Genomic DNA, 18,566 nt, shown 5'->3' with positions numbered 1-18,566 from the left:
ATGACTTCATGTAATAATATTAATGATACTAATAATACTAATAATATATTTATACCCCGCCCATCTGGCTGGGTTTCCCCAGCCACTCTGGGCGGCTCCCAACAGAATTAAAAGCACAATAAAACATTAAAAACTTCCCTAAACAAGGCTGCCTTCAAATGTCATGTTAGTTTTGGAAAATCTACTACAGCGAATGAAAATTCTTATGGTTAAGCCAAATGATTTTGGTATGTTAGCAGGCTTTTAGGTCACTCACCAGAAAATGAAAATATTGTCAAGGGAACATGTCAACAGAAGATCAGAAGGTTTTGATGAAGAAGAAAGGGCTTCAAATTGGGGGTGGAGTAAAATATTTGGGTATTACTATGACAAATATGAAATGTATGTTGTTTCAAAATAATTATGTTAAGACATGGACTGAAATAAAAAAAGACTGGTCAAGATGGGAGATGATAAAATTGTCATTGAGTAGAATCTCAGTGATAAAGATGAATGTTTTGCCTAGAATGAGGTTTTTATTTCAAAAATTTTGACTAATGATTTATCATTTTAACAATGGTAAAAAGTTTTTATTTATTTTATGGTAGAGGAAGAAACCACGGGTTAAAATTAAAGTACAGTGGTACCTTGGAAGTTGAACGGAATCCGTTCTGGAAGTCTGTTCGACTTCCAAAACGTTTGGAAACCAAGGCGCAGCTTCTGATTGGCTGGAGGAAGTTCGGGAGCCAAAACATTCAAGTCACAAGGCGTTCATCAACCAAGGTAGGACTGTATTGCAATATACAAATTAAAGGGGAGGATTAGGCATACCTGACTTGAATTTAAGCTTTACCACTTGTTGCTTAGTGTGGATAAAGGATTGGGTGACACTGAAAAACAAGACACACTTGGAACTAGGAGGACATGATCTAACGTTTGACTGGCATGGGTGTTTGTGGTATGATAAACTTAATATGGATCTCAAAAACCTATGTTATGTACAAAGACACCTTCATGGATTTCACCACAATAAGCTTCTTATAGAAAAGAGATAGGGAAAGGGTTGACTTATTGAGAGCTATTAGAGTGGAGTCAATTAACTAAAAGTAAAACAAGGGAATGGTTAACAGTGGTAGGTTAGAGATTCCAGTGGTTATCTCATTCACAACTAGCAGAGAGATTAAAATTGGATGAAAGGGCTAAGATTTACATTGTGCTATGGTATATATATACATATTTGTTGTTGTTTAGTCGTTTAGTCGTGTCCGACTCTTTGTGACCCCATGAACCAGAGCACACCAGGCACTCCTGTCTTGCACTGCCTCTCTCTCTATATACAGTATATATATATATATATATATATACACACATACACATACAGTATATATATATATATATATATATATATATATATATATATATATATATATATAATGATGTATTGATGTTTTTTAACTGGTGACATTTTATCATGCCTGGTGGAAATGTAAAAAAAACCCCTAAGAAATATTGGATGCAAATACATACATGGATACAGAAGATTTTAAAAGTTAACATATAATTGAAACTGGAACTTTTCCTGCTAAGAAGAATGGATATGCAATTAGAAAAGGACTATGGAATGTTATTTCAACACATGACTGCAGCGGTGAGACTTTTATATGCACAAAGATGGAAAGATTCATCATCCACAGCTTCACATCTCACTGCTGTATGAGTGCCTTCCAGAACTGGGCAATGAACAAGAGTTCCTTGGTCGGAGATGATCCAATGCCAAGCCTGCCCTGCCCTAGTTAGAGCAGTAGCACCCGAAAATGGGGATAATGCCATCTTCATACCTAACCTAAGTAATTTTTAATACCTGTAGAGAGATAGGAGATTAAATGGATTCTGATGGATGATGGGTGTATCCCATAGTTCCTGGCACTGGGCATACTCTGCTGGCCTTTTGGATGTAGGGTAAATGTGACTACCTGTCCCAACTGTTTATATAAGTAGATATAAGTCACACAACAGTCTTTTAAGCCCCATGAAACCTTTGGACAGATGAGATTTCTTAACTATGAGCATGTTTTCTTTCACTGGACCTGATTCTGTGTGCAGCTGCCGCCTGGAATGTGGAAATTGAATAGCCTTCCCAATCTCTTGATCTTTATGTGAGCAAAAGCTTCGTCTGCAATGTTTTCTTTTTTTCCCTAGCATGAAGATAAAGGCTACTTCCAGACTGTAGCTATTTTATGGGAAGGATTCAACTGCAAACCACAAATTCAGGTTTGTGCAGTTAAGGGAATTAAGGAGCTCTGTCACAATGGACTAATATATGTGGGTGTTTGTGGGTGTGCAAGGAGAAGCAGTAAAAGTGGATGTGGGCCACATTGCTTCACAGATCTGCTTAAGCACCGAGGTAGGGTAGTAATGGGGTTCAGGCAGGGGCGTAGCCAGGATCAAAACTAGGGGGGGGCAAGCCATGGTCGTTCAGGGGCGGGGCCAAGGCACGGGAGGGGAGGGGCCACGAAGTGGTAATGTGGGCGGGGCTACAGGCCAGCGGGCCTGATGACATCGTGGCAGTGGCGGAGGCAGCGGCCACCTTGTGCTTCTGGGGCTGGCAGCGTTGGCGGCTACCCTGCTTGGCTGGAGAGGACGGGAGGGTCGGGCAGGCGAGAGGGGGTGGCAGGGCGGGCGAGGGCGAGGCAAGGCATGGCCGCAGCCACGACAGCTCCGAGGCATTGCTGCATATCAGCATAATATTTCAACCATGGTTCAAGCCCCACCTTAGGAAAAAATTCCTGCATTGCAGGGGGTTGGACTAGATGACCCTTGTGGTCCCTTCCGACTACAATTCTATTATTCTATTGATATATTACCATAGCATATGCATCATTCTGCTTTCTTGAATTGTCCTACTCCTAGGCATAGCAGCCAACTCCTAGAGGCCTAGGTGCCTCCCCCCCCCCCAAATTACTGGTAAATACCATATTTGAAAGAGTCATCCCCCCATGTTGATGGGCTTTCTATGTGGGGCTTATCTGCCCCCCCGTATTTTATTAAGGATGGAAGAGGGAGGGAAGGAAGGAAGGAAGAAATAGAGAGAGGGATAACTCATATTTGTGGGTGTCTCTGGATGACGCTGTGATGCTGGAACTCTGCAGCAAGAGGACGGGAGGGTCGGGCAGGCGAGAGGGGGTGGCAGGGCGGGCGAGGGCGAGGCAAGGCATGGCTGCAGCCACGACGGCTCCGAGGCGTTGCTGCATATCAGCATAATATTTCAACCATGGTTCAAGCCCCACCTTAGGAAAAAATTCCTGCATTGCAGGGGGTTGGACTAGATGACCCTTGTGGTCCCTTCCAACTACAATTCTATTGATATATTACCATAGCATATGCATCATTCTGCTTTCTTGAATTGTCCTACTCCTAGGCATAGCAGCCAACTCCTAGAGGCCTAGGTGCCTCCCCCCCCCAATTACTGGTAAATACCGTATTTGAAAGAGTCATCCCCCCATGTTGATGGGCTTTCTATGTGGGGCTTATCTGCCCCCCCCTTATTTTATTAAGGATGGAAGAGGGAGGGAAGGAAGGAAGAAATAGAGAGAGGGATAACTCATATTTGTGGGTGCCTCTGGGTGACGCTGTGATGCTGGAACTCTGCATGTACAGGAGCCTTGTAAGCAGCTTTCTCTCTTCTTGATTTACAGCAGGCACGTCCAACAGGTAGATTGTGATCTACCAGTAGATCACTGGATGTCTGTGGTAGATCACTGGTAGGTCACTGGCACCCCTAAAAAAAGCTCACCCAAAATTTTCCTCCTCCCTAAAAAAAGTTGAACTATGACCTGAAGCCCTAAACAAAAATGGGCCTCCCCCCAGACTGGAACACCACTGCTTTTTATAAACATCACTGTGTCTGTCAAAGCTACAGCCCCCCCTTTCTTATTCACTTCCTTTTAGCCTTGCAGAGCCACCTTAGTCAAATTGAATCCTCTGAGTCTGCACCCTCATTAAATCGCCAATAGAACTCTTAATGCTCCTGAATGCTCATTAACAACTCCCACTTAAGAACAATAGGGTGAAATGGTCAGCTATCGAATCTTGCCTGGGGATATCTGCTCCATTGTCTTAACTGCTTAACTACTGGTAGCCACTTTGCTTTATTTATTTGATGTGTTTTTGTTACAGCTGTGCCCCCCCCCAGCAAGCGGAGACTTAGCTGCTCTTGCTAAAGCAAAGCCCTTTCCACTTCAGTTTTTGGAGGGGAAAAGTGCTGGTTATGGTCTGTAAAATACATTAATTTTTTGCTTCTAGGGGGGGGCAGCTGCCCCCTCCTGCCCCCCCTTGCCTACGCCCATGGGTTCAGGGCTTCTGCAAGATGGAGATTTAACCTGGCTGCCAGCCATGTGAAATACAAGAAAGGGCTGTAGCTCAGTTCCAATCTGCTTTGCATGTGCAACATCCCAGGATCAATGCCCATCATCTCTAGATAGTATAAAGATTCGTGTCTGAAACTGGTGAGTTGCTGCCAGTAGTGTAGACACTGAGCTGGATAAACCAGTGGTCTGACTCTGAATAAGGCAGTTTTCTACATGTTCTTATGAAAATGAGAAGAACAAGGGCTCACTCCATCGGCTTTAATGTGACAGGCCAGTTTCTTCAGGCCTCCCCTCCCCCCAACTATCACCTGGGAACAGCCATTTCATCAGGCTGCCTCAGTGGGAGAGAGAGGAAGCAGGGTTCATTGCATCTGCTTTACATCCTGCCTATGGGCATGTTGTTGTTGTTTAGTCATTTAGTCGTGTCCAACTCTTCGTAACCCCATGGACCAGAGCACGCCAGGCACTCCTGTCTTCCACTGCCTCCCGCAGTTTGGTCAAACTCACGTTGGTAGCTTCGAGAACACTGTCCAACCATCTCGTCCTCTGTTGTCCCATTCTCCTTGAGCCCTCAATCTTTCCCAGCATCAGGGTCTTTTCCAGGGAGTCTTCTCTTCTCATGAGGTGTCCAAAGTATTGGAGCCTCAGCTTCAGGATCTGTCCTTCCGGTGAGCACTCAGGGCTGATATCCTTAAGAATGGATGTTGAGCTTCAGACAGTATTGTGCACTCTCCTCTTTCACCCTCATTAAAAGGTTCTTTAATTCCTTCTCACTTTCTCCTCACTATGCCCATGGGCATAGCCAGGATTTTTTTTGGGGGGGGCAGGCTTTATGTTTGGGAAGCAGAACCGAGTTATCTGTGATGCAATTGGTCAGCTGGTTAAGTGTTTTTATTTATTTACTTGATTTGGGGGGCAACTGCCCCCCTGCCCCCTGGCTACGCCTATGCTTCTGCCTCTGAACTATACCAGCTGGTCACCACCAGATGCCTGTGGGAAACCTGCAAGCAGGACCCAAATGCAGAAGCACATGGCGCTCCAGACGATATTCAGAAGCATGCCGCCTCCAACCATGGAGGCCGAACACAGCCTCCAGCATGGCTAGTAGTAGCCATTGATAGCCTTGAAATTATCTAGTCCTCCTTTAAAGCCATTCAGGTTGGTGGTCAGCCATGGCTCCTGTTGGAGCCAATCCACATTTTAAATTGCGCGCTGTGTGAAATCCTTTCTTCTGCCTGTCCAAAATCCACGAGTTCTAGTGTTATATGAGAGAGGGAGTAAAACTTTTCTCTATATCCGTCTCCTCAGGCCTCGCACGCGTCTATATCCTGCCCTCACGTCGCCTTTTCGCTAAGCTAGTAAGCCCCCCAAGGCGGCCACCTTTCTTCAGAGCGCACTCCGCCCAGTTTGAATGGAAACTGAGCCCATCCCGCCCGTTTCTCCTTCTTCCCTCTCGCACTCCTTCCCATCCCGGGCTCCGCCTCCTCTCGCCTTGAGGTTTCTGCCCTGAGCAGAGCGCTTCCCCGAGGAGAGCGACGCCGTCCGCGCTCGGCAACTCTCGGCGACGATGGTCCTTTGGGCAATGGCTCCGGAGGGCGCGCGGCTCTTCTCCTGGGCGCTCGCCCTGTTCGCTCTGCTCGCCACGCTGCTGGCCGTCTTGCTCGCCCGCTTGCTGCTCGACCAGTACTGGAAATACACGGAGCTGAAGCCCATCCCGGGGTTCAGTCCCTGGTACCCGCTGCTGGGCAACGCGCTGCTCTTTGAACGCGATGGGGAAGGTAAAAGGCTGGTGCGCCAAAGGCAAGCGGGCAGAGAGCGCGCGCACAGTTTTCCGAGGCGGGTGGGAAGGGAGGGAGAGAGGGAGAGAGGGAGAGAGGGAGAGAGAGAGAGAGAGAGAGAGAGAGAGAGAGAGAGAGAGTGAGTCACCACCTGCAGTGATCAAGGAGCCCAAGAAAGTAAAATCTCTCACTGCCTCCATTTCTTCCCCTTCTATTTGCCAGGAGGTGATAGGACCAGTGGCCATTATCTTGATTTTTTGGATGTTGAGCTTCAGACCATATTTTGCGCTCTCCTCTTTCACCCTCATTAAAAGGTTCTTTAATTCCTCTTCACTTTCTGCCATCAAGGTTGTGTCATCTGCATATCTGAGGTTGTTGATATTTCTTCCGGAAATCTTAATTTCGGCTTGGGATTCATCTAGTCCAGCCTTTCGCATGATGAATTCTGCATATAAGTTAAATAAGCAGGGAGACAATATACAACCTTGTCGCACTCCTTTCCCAATTTTGAACCAATCATTTGTTCCATATCCAGTGCTACTGGAAGGATTTTTTTTTTTTACTGCGTCAGACCAACATGGCTACCTACCTATTAACTAGTTCATTAGAACAAGTAGCCTAGAGGTGGGATCACTGAATTTATCCTGTTCAAACCAGATGCATGTCTTTCTAGCCTTCTTTCGGCAAATGATGCATTACTTTGAAGACTTCCGGAATATCTCACTGCTACAGCTTTGGGTAGGACCACTGCCCTTTGTCATCTTATATCATCCAGAAACTATAGAGGTGAGTCTCTCATGCCTAGTCTTCTCTGCAGGGCTGGAGAACTCACCACCACCACCAAAGGCCCCATTCTCTTGGGTTTAGCATGCCTGAAGTGGGTGGTGCTGTAGCAGGTGATGAACAGGGGGAAAGTGTAAGTAAAAAATGTAGGGGGAGCAGAGCCAACCCAAAATATGGGTTGTAGTTTTGAATCAATGTGTGGAGATCAAGAGGTGTAGTCACAGTGGGTGTCATTCCCCTTCCTGCCATTTTGTGCGTGTGTGTGGTGCACAGTGCTTTGGTCAATACGATTTCCCATCGTCAGAGTGCAGGGCTTCAGGGCCCTGTAGAGGTCCTTACCATTCTGATGTCAGGATCTGGCATACCTTGGGGCATAATCAAACTCGGGGGAACTAAACAGAAAGCAAATAAGCTGCTACCTACCTTGCAAACAGCTTAGAGGGATTTATGGTCAAGTCTGCTAAAACACTAGCCGTCACTTGGAACTCAAAAAGAACACATTTTACATTTTCTCTCTCTTTGGCAGGTTGTTTTGAGTAGCTCTAAGCATATTACAAAATCCCATCCTTACAAGTTTCTGCATCCTTGGCTGGGCACAGGGCTTCTAACGAGGTAAAGGAAAAAGCACCCCTGGAACGTGGTTGGGCAGTGTACCCTTTTGGAAACACAGCATAGCTGGCGTGTCCAGTACTGGATGAACTATGAATCTTGTTCACAAGTCTCACCATAGACGTATAATGAATGTGTGAAGGAGGAAGTGGAGATGACGTCATAGGCACACCTGAAATCCATCCCACTGCCCACTCTCTGCCTGCATGTGTACTACTGAAAAGAGCCATTCCCTGTGTACAGAAGTGTATTTTGTAGATGGGAGGCTCCTTTCAGATACTTAGCTGTGTGTGTGGACTTTGGGTGCAGTCCTGCTTTATTTCTCTCCTGTTCAGTACCTGTGCAACCTAATAAAATGGCCAGCTGGGGACAAGGGGGGATGGAGTGTCTGGAAAGCTGAACAGGAACACTGCACACTGCAATGTTTTGTTCCAGGTCCTGCTTGAAGGCATTGCATGTATTTTTGCTTTGAGATTTGTTTGTGTAGATAATGTTTAAGTTTTCCCCCCGCAGCACTGGAGGCAAATGGCGGTCCCGAAGGAAAATGTTAACACCCACCTTCCATTTCACCATTTTAGAAGATTTCCTCGATGTGATGAATGAACAAGCCAATATCCTTGTTCAGAAACTTGAAAAGCATGTGGACAGGGAGCCATTTGATTGCTTTTTCTACATCACATTGTGTGCCCTTGATGTAATCTGTGGTAAGTGCTGTGGTTGCTGTCGAAGTGTTGCAATAAATGAGGTTTAAACATCCCTCTCAATTTCTGGAAGAATTTACCTTTTTGTGAGGCCTGAACAGAAGAGTTGTCATCTATATTGAGCACATTTCATTATTATTATTTTTTAAAAAGAATCATGAAGTCATAGAACTGGAGAGTTGGAAGATATCCCAACTGTCATCTAGTCCAATCCCCTGCAATGCAGGAATCACAGCTAAAGAATCATAGACAGGTGGCCACCCTACCTCCTGTCAAGAGGAGTCCACAACCTTCAAACCTTTCATGGATTGTAGGAGCAGGATTCTTTAATTGATTTATATTTCCTTTGCTCCTAGAAACAGCTATGGGCAAGAGCATAGGAGCACAACACAATCAGGATTCTGAGTATGTCAGAGCTGTCTACCGGTAGGTGCCAATGTGATTATTCTAGCAGCAGGGATGGGGAACCTGTAGTTTGCCAAAGGTCAGAGATGCTGGCGGCCGGAGTCAAACAGCATCAGGAGAGCCACAGCTCTCCCCATCTCTGCAGCAGAGCCTTGACCCGCAAATACTTTTACTGGGGGCTAGATGGAGAAAAAGACTCTCCCCCTTCCACAATGCAGGTAGCCTTTAGCTTTAACTTGACGGTCTGCATGATAAATTTGCAAAGGCCTGCTTTGCATGATCTTCATCCCCACCCATCTTTTTGGAAGCAGATTGCACCTCTGTATGGGCTTATGTAGAAGCCCTGTGCAGTGGAGGAGCTGAACACTGCCCCAGCTCTATGTCATGAACTGGAACTCTGATTGTCTGTTTCATGTGTCATCCATATTTTTCTGCCTTTCAACATGGCACTCAACTTTGCTCAGCCTAGTATCAAGAAATCTGGGCTCTTTGCTGTACTTCTCATCAGTTTCCTGGAGATATCCCCAGCCTTGTTGCTTGTTACCCTAGGATGAGTGTTCTGATTCAAGAAAGACAGAGGTCTCCTTGGCTCTGGCCTGACTTTCTGTATCATATGTCCAGAGATGGAAGAGAACATTACAGGAACCTGAAGATACTTCACAGCTTTACTGATAATGTAAGCTGCTGAGTTTTATCTTTTTGCATTATATTTCATAGACACAGGTACTAAAATGTGTTCTGCTAAGATTCACAGGGGTGCCCCCTGCCCCAGACTCCAGAGCCCTGTTCAGGGCTTGTTAGTCTGGGCATGTGTGGGCAAAAGTTTGCAAAGGGATATGTTGGGCCAGCCCCCAACATTGGTGGACTGTACCCTCTCCATTCCCAATCTTGGTGCATTTAGAGCAATGATCTAATGAAGGCTTGCAGGTGTACTTTCCTAAACTCACTTTCAAGACTCCTGAAATTTGGAATCCCACATTCAGGCTCCCTAACGGATTTCATGGCTGAGTCAGGATTCAAACTCAAGCTTGAGTCCAACACTAACTACAGTGCCTCATTGTCACCATTTTGTTATTGTCGGTACATCAAGTGTGTCTTCATAGCTAAGTCCAGGCCACAACAGAGATAGCTGATTGTTTTATTTGGCACTGCAGAGGTTGCACACATTGGATTATGCAACCTGAGAAATGAATGGCTTTTTTGTTTTTATTATCTAAGGTTATTGCAGAAAAAGTTCAAGAACTAAAAAACCAGGAGCGGCATAGAAGCAACGGTGAGCAAAGCAGGCGCAAAGTCAGGAGAGCGTTTCTTGATATGCTTCTGAATGCCACAGATGGCGATGGGAAGAAGTTGAGCTACCTGGACATTCGAGAGGAAGTGGATACATTCATGTTTGAGGTAGACAAGAGTGCTGGCGTAGTGTGGTGGTTAAGGATGCAATCCCATTGAACTGAATGAGCCTTATTTCCAAGTAGACATGTTAGAAGGATTGCATTGTAAGAGAAAGGAAGGTCTACAATGGGTGCCCCAAAGGCAAGACGATCTGCCTGCTGCCTACCGGTAGAGGGAGGCACTTCCAAAGAGACTCTTGCTTTTCATCAGCTAAGTAATGGGAAGCAGACGTAGGTTACAAAATAAATTAAAGTGGCATCCTGGAAGCAAAGCTAGGGAAAATCTGTCTCATAGCTAGATAGGTGTGGTAACCATTCTACTAAGACCTTTTCAGAAATGGGAGTGACTCAGGCGTGTCAGTTTGCATTTGGCACATGGGAAGTGACCCAGCTGCCTAGTCTTGCCAATGCACTTAAAATTTTGAAGTATTCATTCTTGTGTATGAGACAGTGCCTTTGAATTTCGGAATTCTGCTATGAAAAACAGTTGCAGGTACCAGAGGATTGGAACTCCTTTTTTTTCCAGGCGCTTGAATGGGTCATCAATATAATGGCCCAGAATTCTTTTATGTTGTTGTTGTTGGGAAAACATTTTCTCTCTCTAATTCTTTCTTCCAAGGGTCATGATACCACTGCTGCAGCAATGAACTGGTGTATTTATTTGCTTGCTCGTCATCCAGAAGCCCAAAGAAAAGTTCACCGTGAACTGGATGATGTTTTTGGTGAGTTTTCCTTTCCCCTGGGTATAAACTTGGACAAGTGTGGGATGCAGGACTATTTCTAGGTAAGTGGTCACAAATATCACATAGTTCTTCTAACACTGAGTTGGGGAACCTCAGGCCCACAAATACAGATTCCAGTTTGGATCTTTGCAGCTCCAATGTGGTCAGATCGTGTGCAAGCAGAAAGGTGTGCCACCCTAAGCCTAAAGCACAGAAATGAATTATGGCAGTTACTGGACCCAAACTGTTCCCAGCTCCATCATCATATAAAATAGTTGTCAGACCGTCAAGGTTAAGGATGCATATTTTGCTTGTTATAAATAAGTTGTGTTTCTCTAACCGCCTCTTGTTATCTTATCAGGGGACTCGGATCGTAACATCACAATGGACGATTTGAAGCAACTACGGTATCTGGATTGTGCTATTAAAGAAGCTCTTCGCCTCTTCCCATCTGTTCCATTTTTTGCCCGTACACTGCTTGAGGAATGTTATATTAGTAAGTAGCCCAAGTGGCTTGATGCGCTGTGGCTGTAAGCTCAGTGTTGGGTGGTTCTACAAGAAGAAACTTTCATGAATATCTGTTCTTTGGCAGGAGGATTTCGGATACCAAAAGGGGTTGATGCCTTCATTGTGCCCTATGCACTGCATAGAGACCCTGACGTATTCCCGGAGCCTGAGGAATTCAGACCTGAGCGATTTTCCCCTGAGAACGCAGCTGGGAGGCACCCATATGCATATGTGCCTTTCTCTGCTGGGCCCAGGAACTGTATTGGTATGTAAAAGAATAAATAAAGAATAAAAAAGAGGTAAAAAATCAACTATTGGCACCCTTAATGAACCACAGTTTGTAGGATTCTTTGGGGAAGCCATGACTGTTAGCAATATTATAGTGTTTTAAATGTACAGTGCAGATGTACCTAGGTTTAAAGGTTATTTGTACACCATTAATCCACCCCTTCTAGTTTTTCACTCAATCCTACCAGTGGCTGTTAGTCCACCACCATCTGTATAACTATAAAAATGTTTAAAAATTTAAAAATGAACCTGAGAACCTGACCTTGGTGTCTCATGGCTCATACTCAATAATAATAAATATGTATTATTGCTCTGGTTATTTTTTTTATCTTGTCATCGCTTTCCAACTCCTCTGCAGGTCAGCGCTTTGCACAGATGGAAGAAAAGACTATTTTAGCCACCATTCTACGGTGCTTTTGTGTTGAAAGTATGCAGCAACGCGATCAACTCTGCCCTGTAGGAGAACTGATTCTTCGTCCAAATAAGGGCATCTGGATTCAGTTGAAAAGGAGATCGTCCTCTGGCTCTTAAAACAAGAAACTTCAGGGAAATTCCTTACCACACCACATTAGGACTTTTTTTTTTTTTTGTAAAAACCAGGCATCCCCAAACTGTGGCCCTCCAGATGTTTTGGCCTACAACTCCCATGATCCCTAGATAACAGGACCAGTGGTCAGGGATAATGGGAATTGTAGTCCAAAACATCTGGAGGGCCGAAGTTTGGGGATGCCTGGTAAAAACTGTTGGTTTTCAGAGCAGGACATTTCAGACTGCCCAACACTACTAGGACTTCTTTCTTAACAAAATCTGTGTTTTTGCTTTTTAAAAGCCAACAGCTGCAATCCGGAATCTGATGCTTGTTCAATTGATGGGATATTGCAAATGGCTATGGGATTTGTAGGCTTCATAGTAGGTTGCTACTATATGAATTTTCTTAATCCTAAAATAAATAAATAAAATAAGCAGAGTGTTTTAATTACTAAAACTCCTTTATTTTGAAATGTATGCACATAAGAAATATTGATAATACAGATATTGAAAATATATTTTAATGGATATAATAAAAGACATTGGAAGTAGAGATTAGACATGAACATCACAGCAATCTTGGGGCCGCCTATCCTGGACTCAGAGCAAAGGGAGCCAGGTGGCGCTGTGGGTTAAACCACAGAGTCTAGGGCTTGCTGATCAGAAGGTTGGCGGTTCAAATCCCTGCAACGGGGTGGGCTCCCATTGCTCGGTTCCAGCTCCTGCCCACCTAGCAGTTCGAAAGCACATCAAAGTGCAAGTAGATAAATAGGGACCGCTCCGGTGGGAAGGTAAACGCCGTTTCCATGTGCTGCTCTGGTTTGCCAGAAGCAGCGTTGTCATGCTGGCCACATGACCCGGAAGCTGTCTGCGGACAAACGCCGGCTCCCTCGGCCTATAGAGCGAGATGAGCGCCGCAGCCCCAGAGTCGGACATGACTGGACCTGATGGTCAGGGGCCCCTTTTTCCTTTACCTAGTGCACTATAGTTGCTTCACAGAAACATTTAACAAGGCACCCGCACCACAGAATTTTCATCTATACTTTTCTGTGTGAAGGGCATTTGCCATTTTACTTCTGACTTTTATAGGCATCATATGCAAATTCCTATGTGTCTTCACAGGCCACTGATAATGATTTGACGGACTTGATCACTGTGTTTGCTTGATCTGGTTTGGCAAACCAGAGAAATAATTGTGAATAATACCATATCCCAATTGGGGGGAGAAAATTGGAATGGATCTAAAGAGAGTGCTTCCTATTTTGGGGCAGAATAAAATCTCAGCAAATTCAGATTGAACAATTAGCGCTGTTTTGGAGCTATTGCAAAAGCAACCCCCAAAGATCAGGCTTTTTGCGATAAGGAAATGACAGGAAAATGCACTAGGAAGTCTGGGTTAACACTTGCTTGATACAACATTGTTGTATCTCCCCACAACAAATCAGGATGCATTTCATTTTGTCACTGAATCTCTTTGTGGACAAGATGAATTCTCACTATCTCATCTAATCTCTCTGCAAACAAATCAGGATGAATGCTCACTAAAGAGGTCCTCTGGAAGCGACCTCAGTGTCATCCAACACTACGTCTACAGGGAATTTAGAAGCCACCTTTTGTCTGCTCTGTGCTTGATTGCTTTGGATAAAGAAGGAGTGGCAGTATCCAATCAAGAGAAAGTTCTGCAGACTATATTTTTTTAATGCTCCCACTTTAATGGAGGTAAGTCAATATTTTTGGTTTAATTTTAAAGGTTGAGAAAGTGAGGTAGAGATTGCAAATCATCCATTAAATGGATTCTAAAACATGGTGTGTGTATCCAAGAGTTTCCAGCACTGGGCACTCTGCTTGCTTCTTGGAACTAGGGTAAATTACAACTTGTCCCAACTGTTTACGTAAGTAGACATTCTTAAATTATGCATCCCTATGAAATTTCTGGACAGATGAGTTTTCCTAACTATGATCACAATAGCATGGCTGTGTTTTCTTTCATTGGGCCTGATACTGTAAGTAGCAGTACCCCGGAAGGTGGAAAATTTAATAGATGAAGCATTCCCCATCTCTTGATCTTTATGTGAGCAAAAGCTTCATCTGCAGTGATTTATTTTTCTAGCATGAAGATAAAGGCTACCTCCAGACTGTTGCTATTTTATAGGAAGGATTCAAGCGTGTACCAGAAATTCAGGTTTGTGCAGTTACGTGAATTAAGGAGCTCTTTTCGCAGTGGACTAATATATGTTTGTGCATGTGGGCGTGGGTGTGCAAGGAGAAGCAATAAAAGTGGATGTGGTCATGCTGTATCACAAATCTTCTGCCTTAGCATCAATGTAGGATAATAAAGGGATTCAAGGGCTTCTGCAAGATGAAGAGGTCACCTGGCTATTAGCCATGTGAGAAATGAGGAAGAGCTGTGCCTTAGTGGGAGAGATCCACTTTGCATGCATGACACCCCAGGTTCAATGTCCATCATCCCCAGATATGACTGGGAAATATTCCTGCCAGAAACTCTGGTGAGTTGCTGCCAGTCAGTGTAGACAATATTGACCTAGATGGAACAGTATCCTGACTTGGTACAGAACTTTTGACATATTCTGATGAAAACATGAAGATAAAGCAATAATTATTTCTGAAACTCAAGTCCATTCATAGAATAGTAGAGTTGGAAGGGACTCCAAGGGTCATCAAGTGCAACTCCCTGCAATGGAAGAATCTTAGCTAAAGCATTCATCAAGAGAAATCTGTAGGGAAGTGGATGAGAAGATGTATATTTTTCACTGTTTTATCCATACATTTCAGAACCTTTGGAAATGGTGCACATTAAGTGAGGCTGCCTGTGGATTTTTTTGTTCCTTGGCTGTCCCAGGCCACAGTGCAGCGTTAAAAGCTACTATGGAAACCATGCAGGTCAAGACTTGTCCAGTTCTATATTTTGTTAAATGACAAGGCACTGCGAAATGTAATATAGTACTAAGCTAAAGACCAACAGATGACACTCATATGCCAAGGCATTACCTTGTTGTATCTTATATTCTTTATTCAGAAGTGGCCACAATAATTCCCAGTACAAAGAAATGCCAACTCTTTTAATTTGCCCACCAATTCCTCCAAAATCCTTTCCGGCTTTATTATCTTTGAGTGTCTGCCTCCCTAGTTCAGGGACCTGGTGCAGGCCCCCCCCCCATTTTCTGCTTTTCGTGGCAGCAGTAAAGGACAATACATTTAAAGAAGACATGGAGGGCAGGTGAGCCCAGCACCCTGAATTAAAGCAGCTGGAGTCCCTGGAATAGGGGACCTCAAGAGGCCCAAACTTAATAGCATCTGATCATGAGAAACAAAACATCACTCGCTCCTTTTTCTACTAAATGAAAGTAGAACATTGCTGAAATTTTAGCATCGATACAAAAGTTATGAAGAAGTATGAAGAAGTACTTTCTTTTGCTTCTCTAAAATCCTGCATCATTCAGCTTCCCTTGATGTGCACCAGCTCTAGTGCTGCATGAGGGAGAGGAAGAAAAACATTTTCTCTAGATCCACTTTCCGCCAGGTCTGGCCCTGGCCTGATTTCATACCCTTCGGTCATGTCTCCTGTTGCTCGCCTTTTCTCTTAAGCTAACAAGCCCCCAAGACGGACACTTTTTTTTCAGAGAGGGGTTACTCCATCCCCTTGACAATTTAGCTCCCCCCTCCCCCAAGTCTTCACTGTTTAAGAGAGATGGAGGTGATTACTTCGCTGTCCTAGTCCTGCCCCTCCCCGGGCTCCGCCTTGCCTTACCTTGGAGCCTTTCATCCAAGCAACCGGCTTCCCTGGAGCCGAGGGAGGCCATCCGTGCTCGGCTGCTCTCGCCGAGGATGGCTCCGGAGGACGATCGACTCTTTTCCTGGGCGGCTGCGGCGCTCGCCCTGCTACTGGCCGTCTGCGTCGCTTGCTTCCTGCTGGACCAGTGTTGGAAATACATGGAGATGAAGCACATCCCCGGGCTCCGTCCCTGGTACCCGCTGCTGGGCAACGTGCTGCTCTTTGAACACGATGGGGAAGGTAAAAGGCAGGCAGGCAGGCAGGCAGGCAGGCAGGCAGGCAGGCAGGCAGAGAAAGCGCGCACGGAGTTTTCCCAGGCAGGTGGGGCGAAAGAAATCGAATAGGCTACTAGCCCCCATTTCTCAAGGTTTTGGCGGTCTTCACCTCCCCACTGTGCCACATTCGGGAAAGGTACAAATAGGAGGCATTGCGAAATAGCCTCGCTGCGCCTCCTCCAAACGCATCTGCCCCCCCAGGAGGTGGCTGAGATTCTGCCTTTCCATGTATCTCTTAATTTTAGTAAGGTGAGATGCCCCGTCTCCACTCGGAAACGAACCTTAACCCAGGCATCCCCAAACTGCGGCCCTCCAGATGTTTTGGCCTACAGCTCCCATGATCCCTAGCTAACCTGACCAGTGGTCGGGGAAGATGTGAATTGTAGTCCAAAACATCTGGAGAGCCGAAGTTTGGAGATGCCTGCCTTAACCATTTCCATTCCATGTATGCAGTATCGGGGTGATTTCGATGTAGTGATCCCCCTTTTTTTACTGTAGACGTGTGAGTAATTTTTCCTTTAATATTCTCTGAACTACTCTTATATTCCACATTGCACTTCCTCATTCCGCCGGTGCAAGAAAGTCTGGACTCCGGATCAGCTGTGAATATTGATTCAAGGGTGTGATATTGTGTGTGCAGCATAATTTGGGAAGAATTGGAAATTCATAAATAGGGCCGTAGGTCATTTCTGTATATACCCTGCTTATCTAGAAGCATTATCTTCAACATCCAGAGGCTCGATGTTGAGAGCTGCATAACAGAAAGTAGCAAGTTTCCCCCACTGGGAAATGCACTTTCATTTCCCCCTCTTCACAGAATTGTAGATTTGGAAGCAACCCAAAGGCCACCTAGTCCAACACCCCTGCAATGTAAGAATCACAGGTATGATTTCTAGATTTACTGTAGCATGCAGTTTATGGCTACGATCCAGCGCACCCATCCTTATAATTAGCATCACCATCATTATCAGTTTAGTATCCCATAAGGTAGCAGTGTTATGCTATAGCAGAAAACAACAATGAAAAAAGTCCCATGATACATTAATGACTTCACAGTTTTTAAAATGGATCCTGTGATATTTGTAGTTAAAATTTCAAAACATTAAAGGAAGGGAATCAATTTATGGGTTTTGTCTCAGGTGCCAAAATGCCTTGGGATTTGCTCCAAAGTAGACGTAGCTAGGCTTGCAACCGCGAGCTTGCACAAGCTCTTCTGCTGAAGAAATTTAATGAATAATAAAACAAACGCCCTCAACATGGCAAATCGGTGGGGCTTACTTTGGAGTTGACCCATTTAGGTTTCCACCGTGAGCCTATTCAGGCACTAGCAGTCTAGCACTCTCTCAAGGCTCAAGCTCCGCCTCAGACTCCCTCCCTGCCCGGCTTTCTTGCTCTCCTCCTCCCTCGAGCCAACACGTCAGCTTTCCTCCAGCAGCTTGCCTTCACCATCCCTCGCCCGGCTCAGAAAATGACGCCTCCACGTTAGGCTCTGCCTGGGTTGAGCTGCTCGTCAGAAACCACCTCCCCGGGAACCTCTTGGGGTTCTCCCCCCACACTGTGTTTGCCGCCTCTGTTTCGCTCCGCCTGCCTCCAATGAGGCATCATCACCTCACCTTATTCATATTCATATTTATATACATGGGCATACCCAGCATGGGGCAGGGGGGCAGCTGCCCCCCTAGAAGCAGGGCAGCTGGAGAGGACAGGCAGGGACGCTGCCTGCTGTGCTCCGCCTCAGCCTGCTTGGCTGAAGTGAAACGGCAGCAGCGGCAGCGAAACTGCTTCCGTTGAAAAAACAACTGCACTTGTCAAAATCCTGCCAAAGGAAGGGGGGGCTTTTAAAATAAATAAATAAATAAATAAATAAATAAATAAATCAGAGCCGATATTATGGCATTTGCTTTTTGAAAAACACTCAGCTAAGATCTTCAGACAGAATATCTGCATTAAACATAATCCTCATGCTCATCCTACAAAATGAAGTTCATGGTTTTCTCGAGTGCACGCATTGGAAAAACTATTTCTCTCTCTCTCATGTTCTTGGATTGCAGTAGTATTTTTCAGAAGGATCCCAAATCTGATCTAGCACCTTTCTTTATATTTCTTAGGAATTAAGCCTTAGCGGCTTCCATGGGACTTATTCCCAGGAGTCTTTAGAATGCAATGGGGTTGATGGGAGTTGGGGTCAACAACACCTGGAAGGCTACAGGTTCTCTCCACTCCTGATTTAAATGATGCAGTGCAGCAAAAGGAAGAGCAGCCACATTTGCTCTCCCAGTCCCATCATCTGTCCCCCCCACCACCTCATTTTCTCTGAAGCACAGCTGACACCCTCCTTGCCACAGCAAGCAAAGGAGGTAGATTGAAGCAGATGGGCTGAATGGGTGGGAGCAAGAAATATACTAGCTGCTTTGTTCCTTGGAATTCTAGGCTTCAGCCC

At 45.1% G+C, this 18,566-nt stretch overlaps 1 protein-coding gene across 1 annotated transcript; it reads left to right on the top strand.

Moving 5' to 3' along the window:
* The first annotated feature begins 5,850 nt into the window (after positions 1-5,850).
* Positions 5,851-12,497, top strand: LOC118083470 (cytochrome P450 4V2). The gene is made up of 11 exons (XM_088660953.1): positions 5,851-6,124; positions 6,798-6,910; positions 7,434-7,519; positions 8,030-8,220; positions 8,574-8,643; positions 9,172-9,298; positions 9,841-10,020; positions 10,633-10,735; positions 11,097-11,231; positions 11,328-11,507; positions 11,889-12,497. Exons 1-11 carry the CDS (start codon positions 5,914-5,916, stop codon positions 12,059-12,061), a joined length of 1,569 nt encoding a protein of 522 aa, XP_088517079.1. The 5' UTR covers positions 5,851-5,913; the 3' UTR covers positions 12,062-12,497.
* Positions 12,498-18,566: the final 6,069 nt, after the last annotated feature.

Source organism: Zootoca vivipara, chromosome Z1 (genome assembly GCF_965207765.1).
Source record: "Zootoca vivipara chromosome Z1, rZooViv2.hap1.1, whole genome shotgun sequence".
Classification (NCBI taxonomy): domain Eukaryota; kingdom Metazoa; phylum Chordata; class Lepidosauria; order Squamata; family Lacertidae; genus Zootoca; species Zootoca vivipara.
Note: the sequence above shows the minus strand (reverse complement) of the source record. Positions and strands in the feature narration are given on the sequence as shown.

Excerpts from the sequence above, each read along its gene's own strand:
- LOC118083470 (XM_088660953.1), top strand. The coding sequence starts at position 5,914 with ATGGTCCTTTGGGCAATGGCTCCGGAGGGCGCGCGGCTCTTCTCCTGG. Across the intron at positions 7,520-8,029 it reads GGCACAGGGCTTCTAACGAG|CACTGGAGGCAAATGGCGGT; the intron begins GTAAAGGAAAAA and ends TTCCCCCCGCAG. Across the intron at positions 9,299-9,840 it reads TTCACAGCTTTACTGATAAT|GTTATTGCAGAAAAAGTTCA; the intron begins GTAAGCTGCTGA and ends TTATTATCTAAG.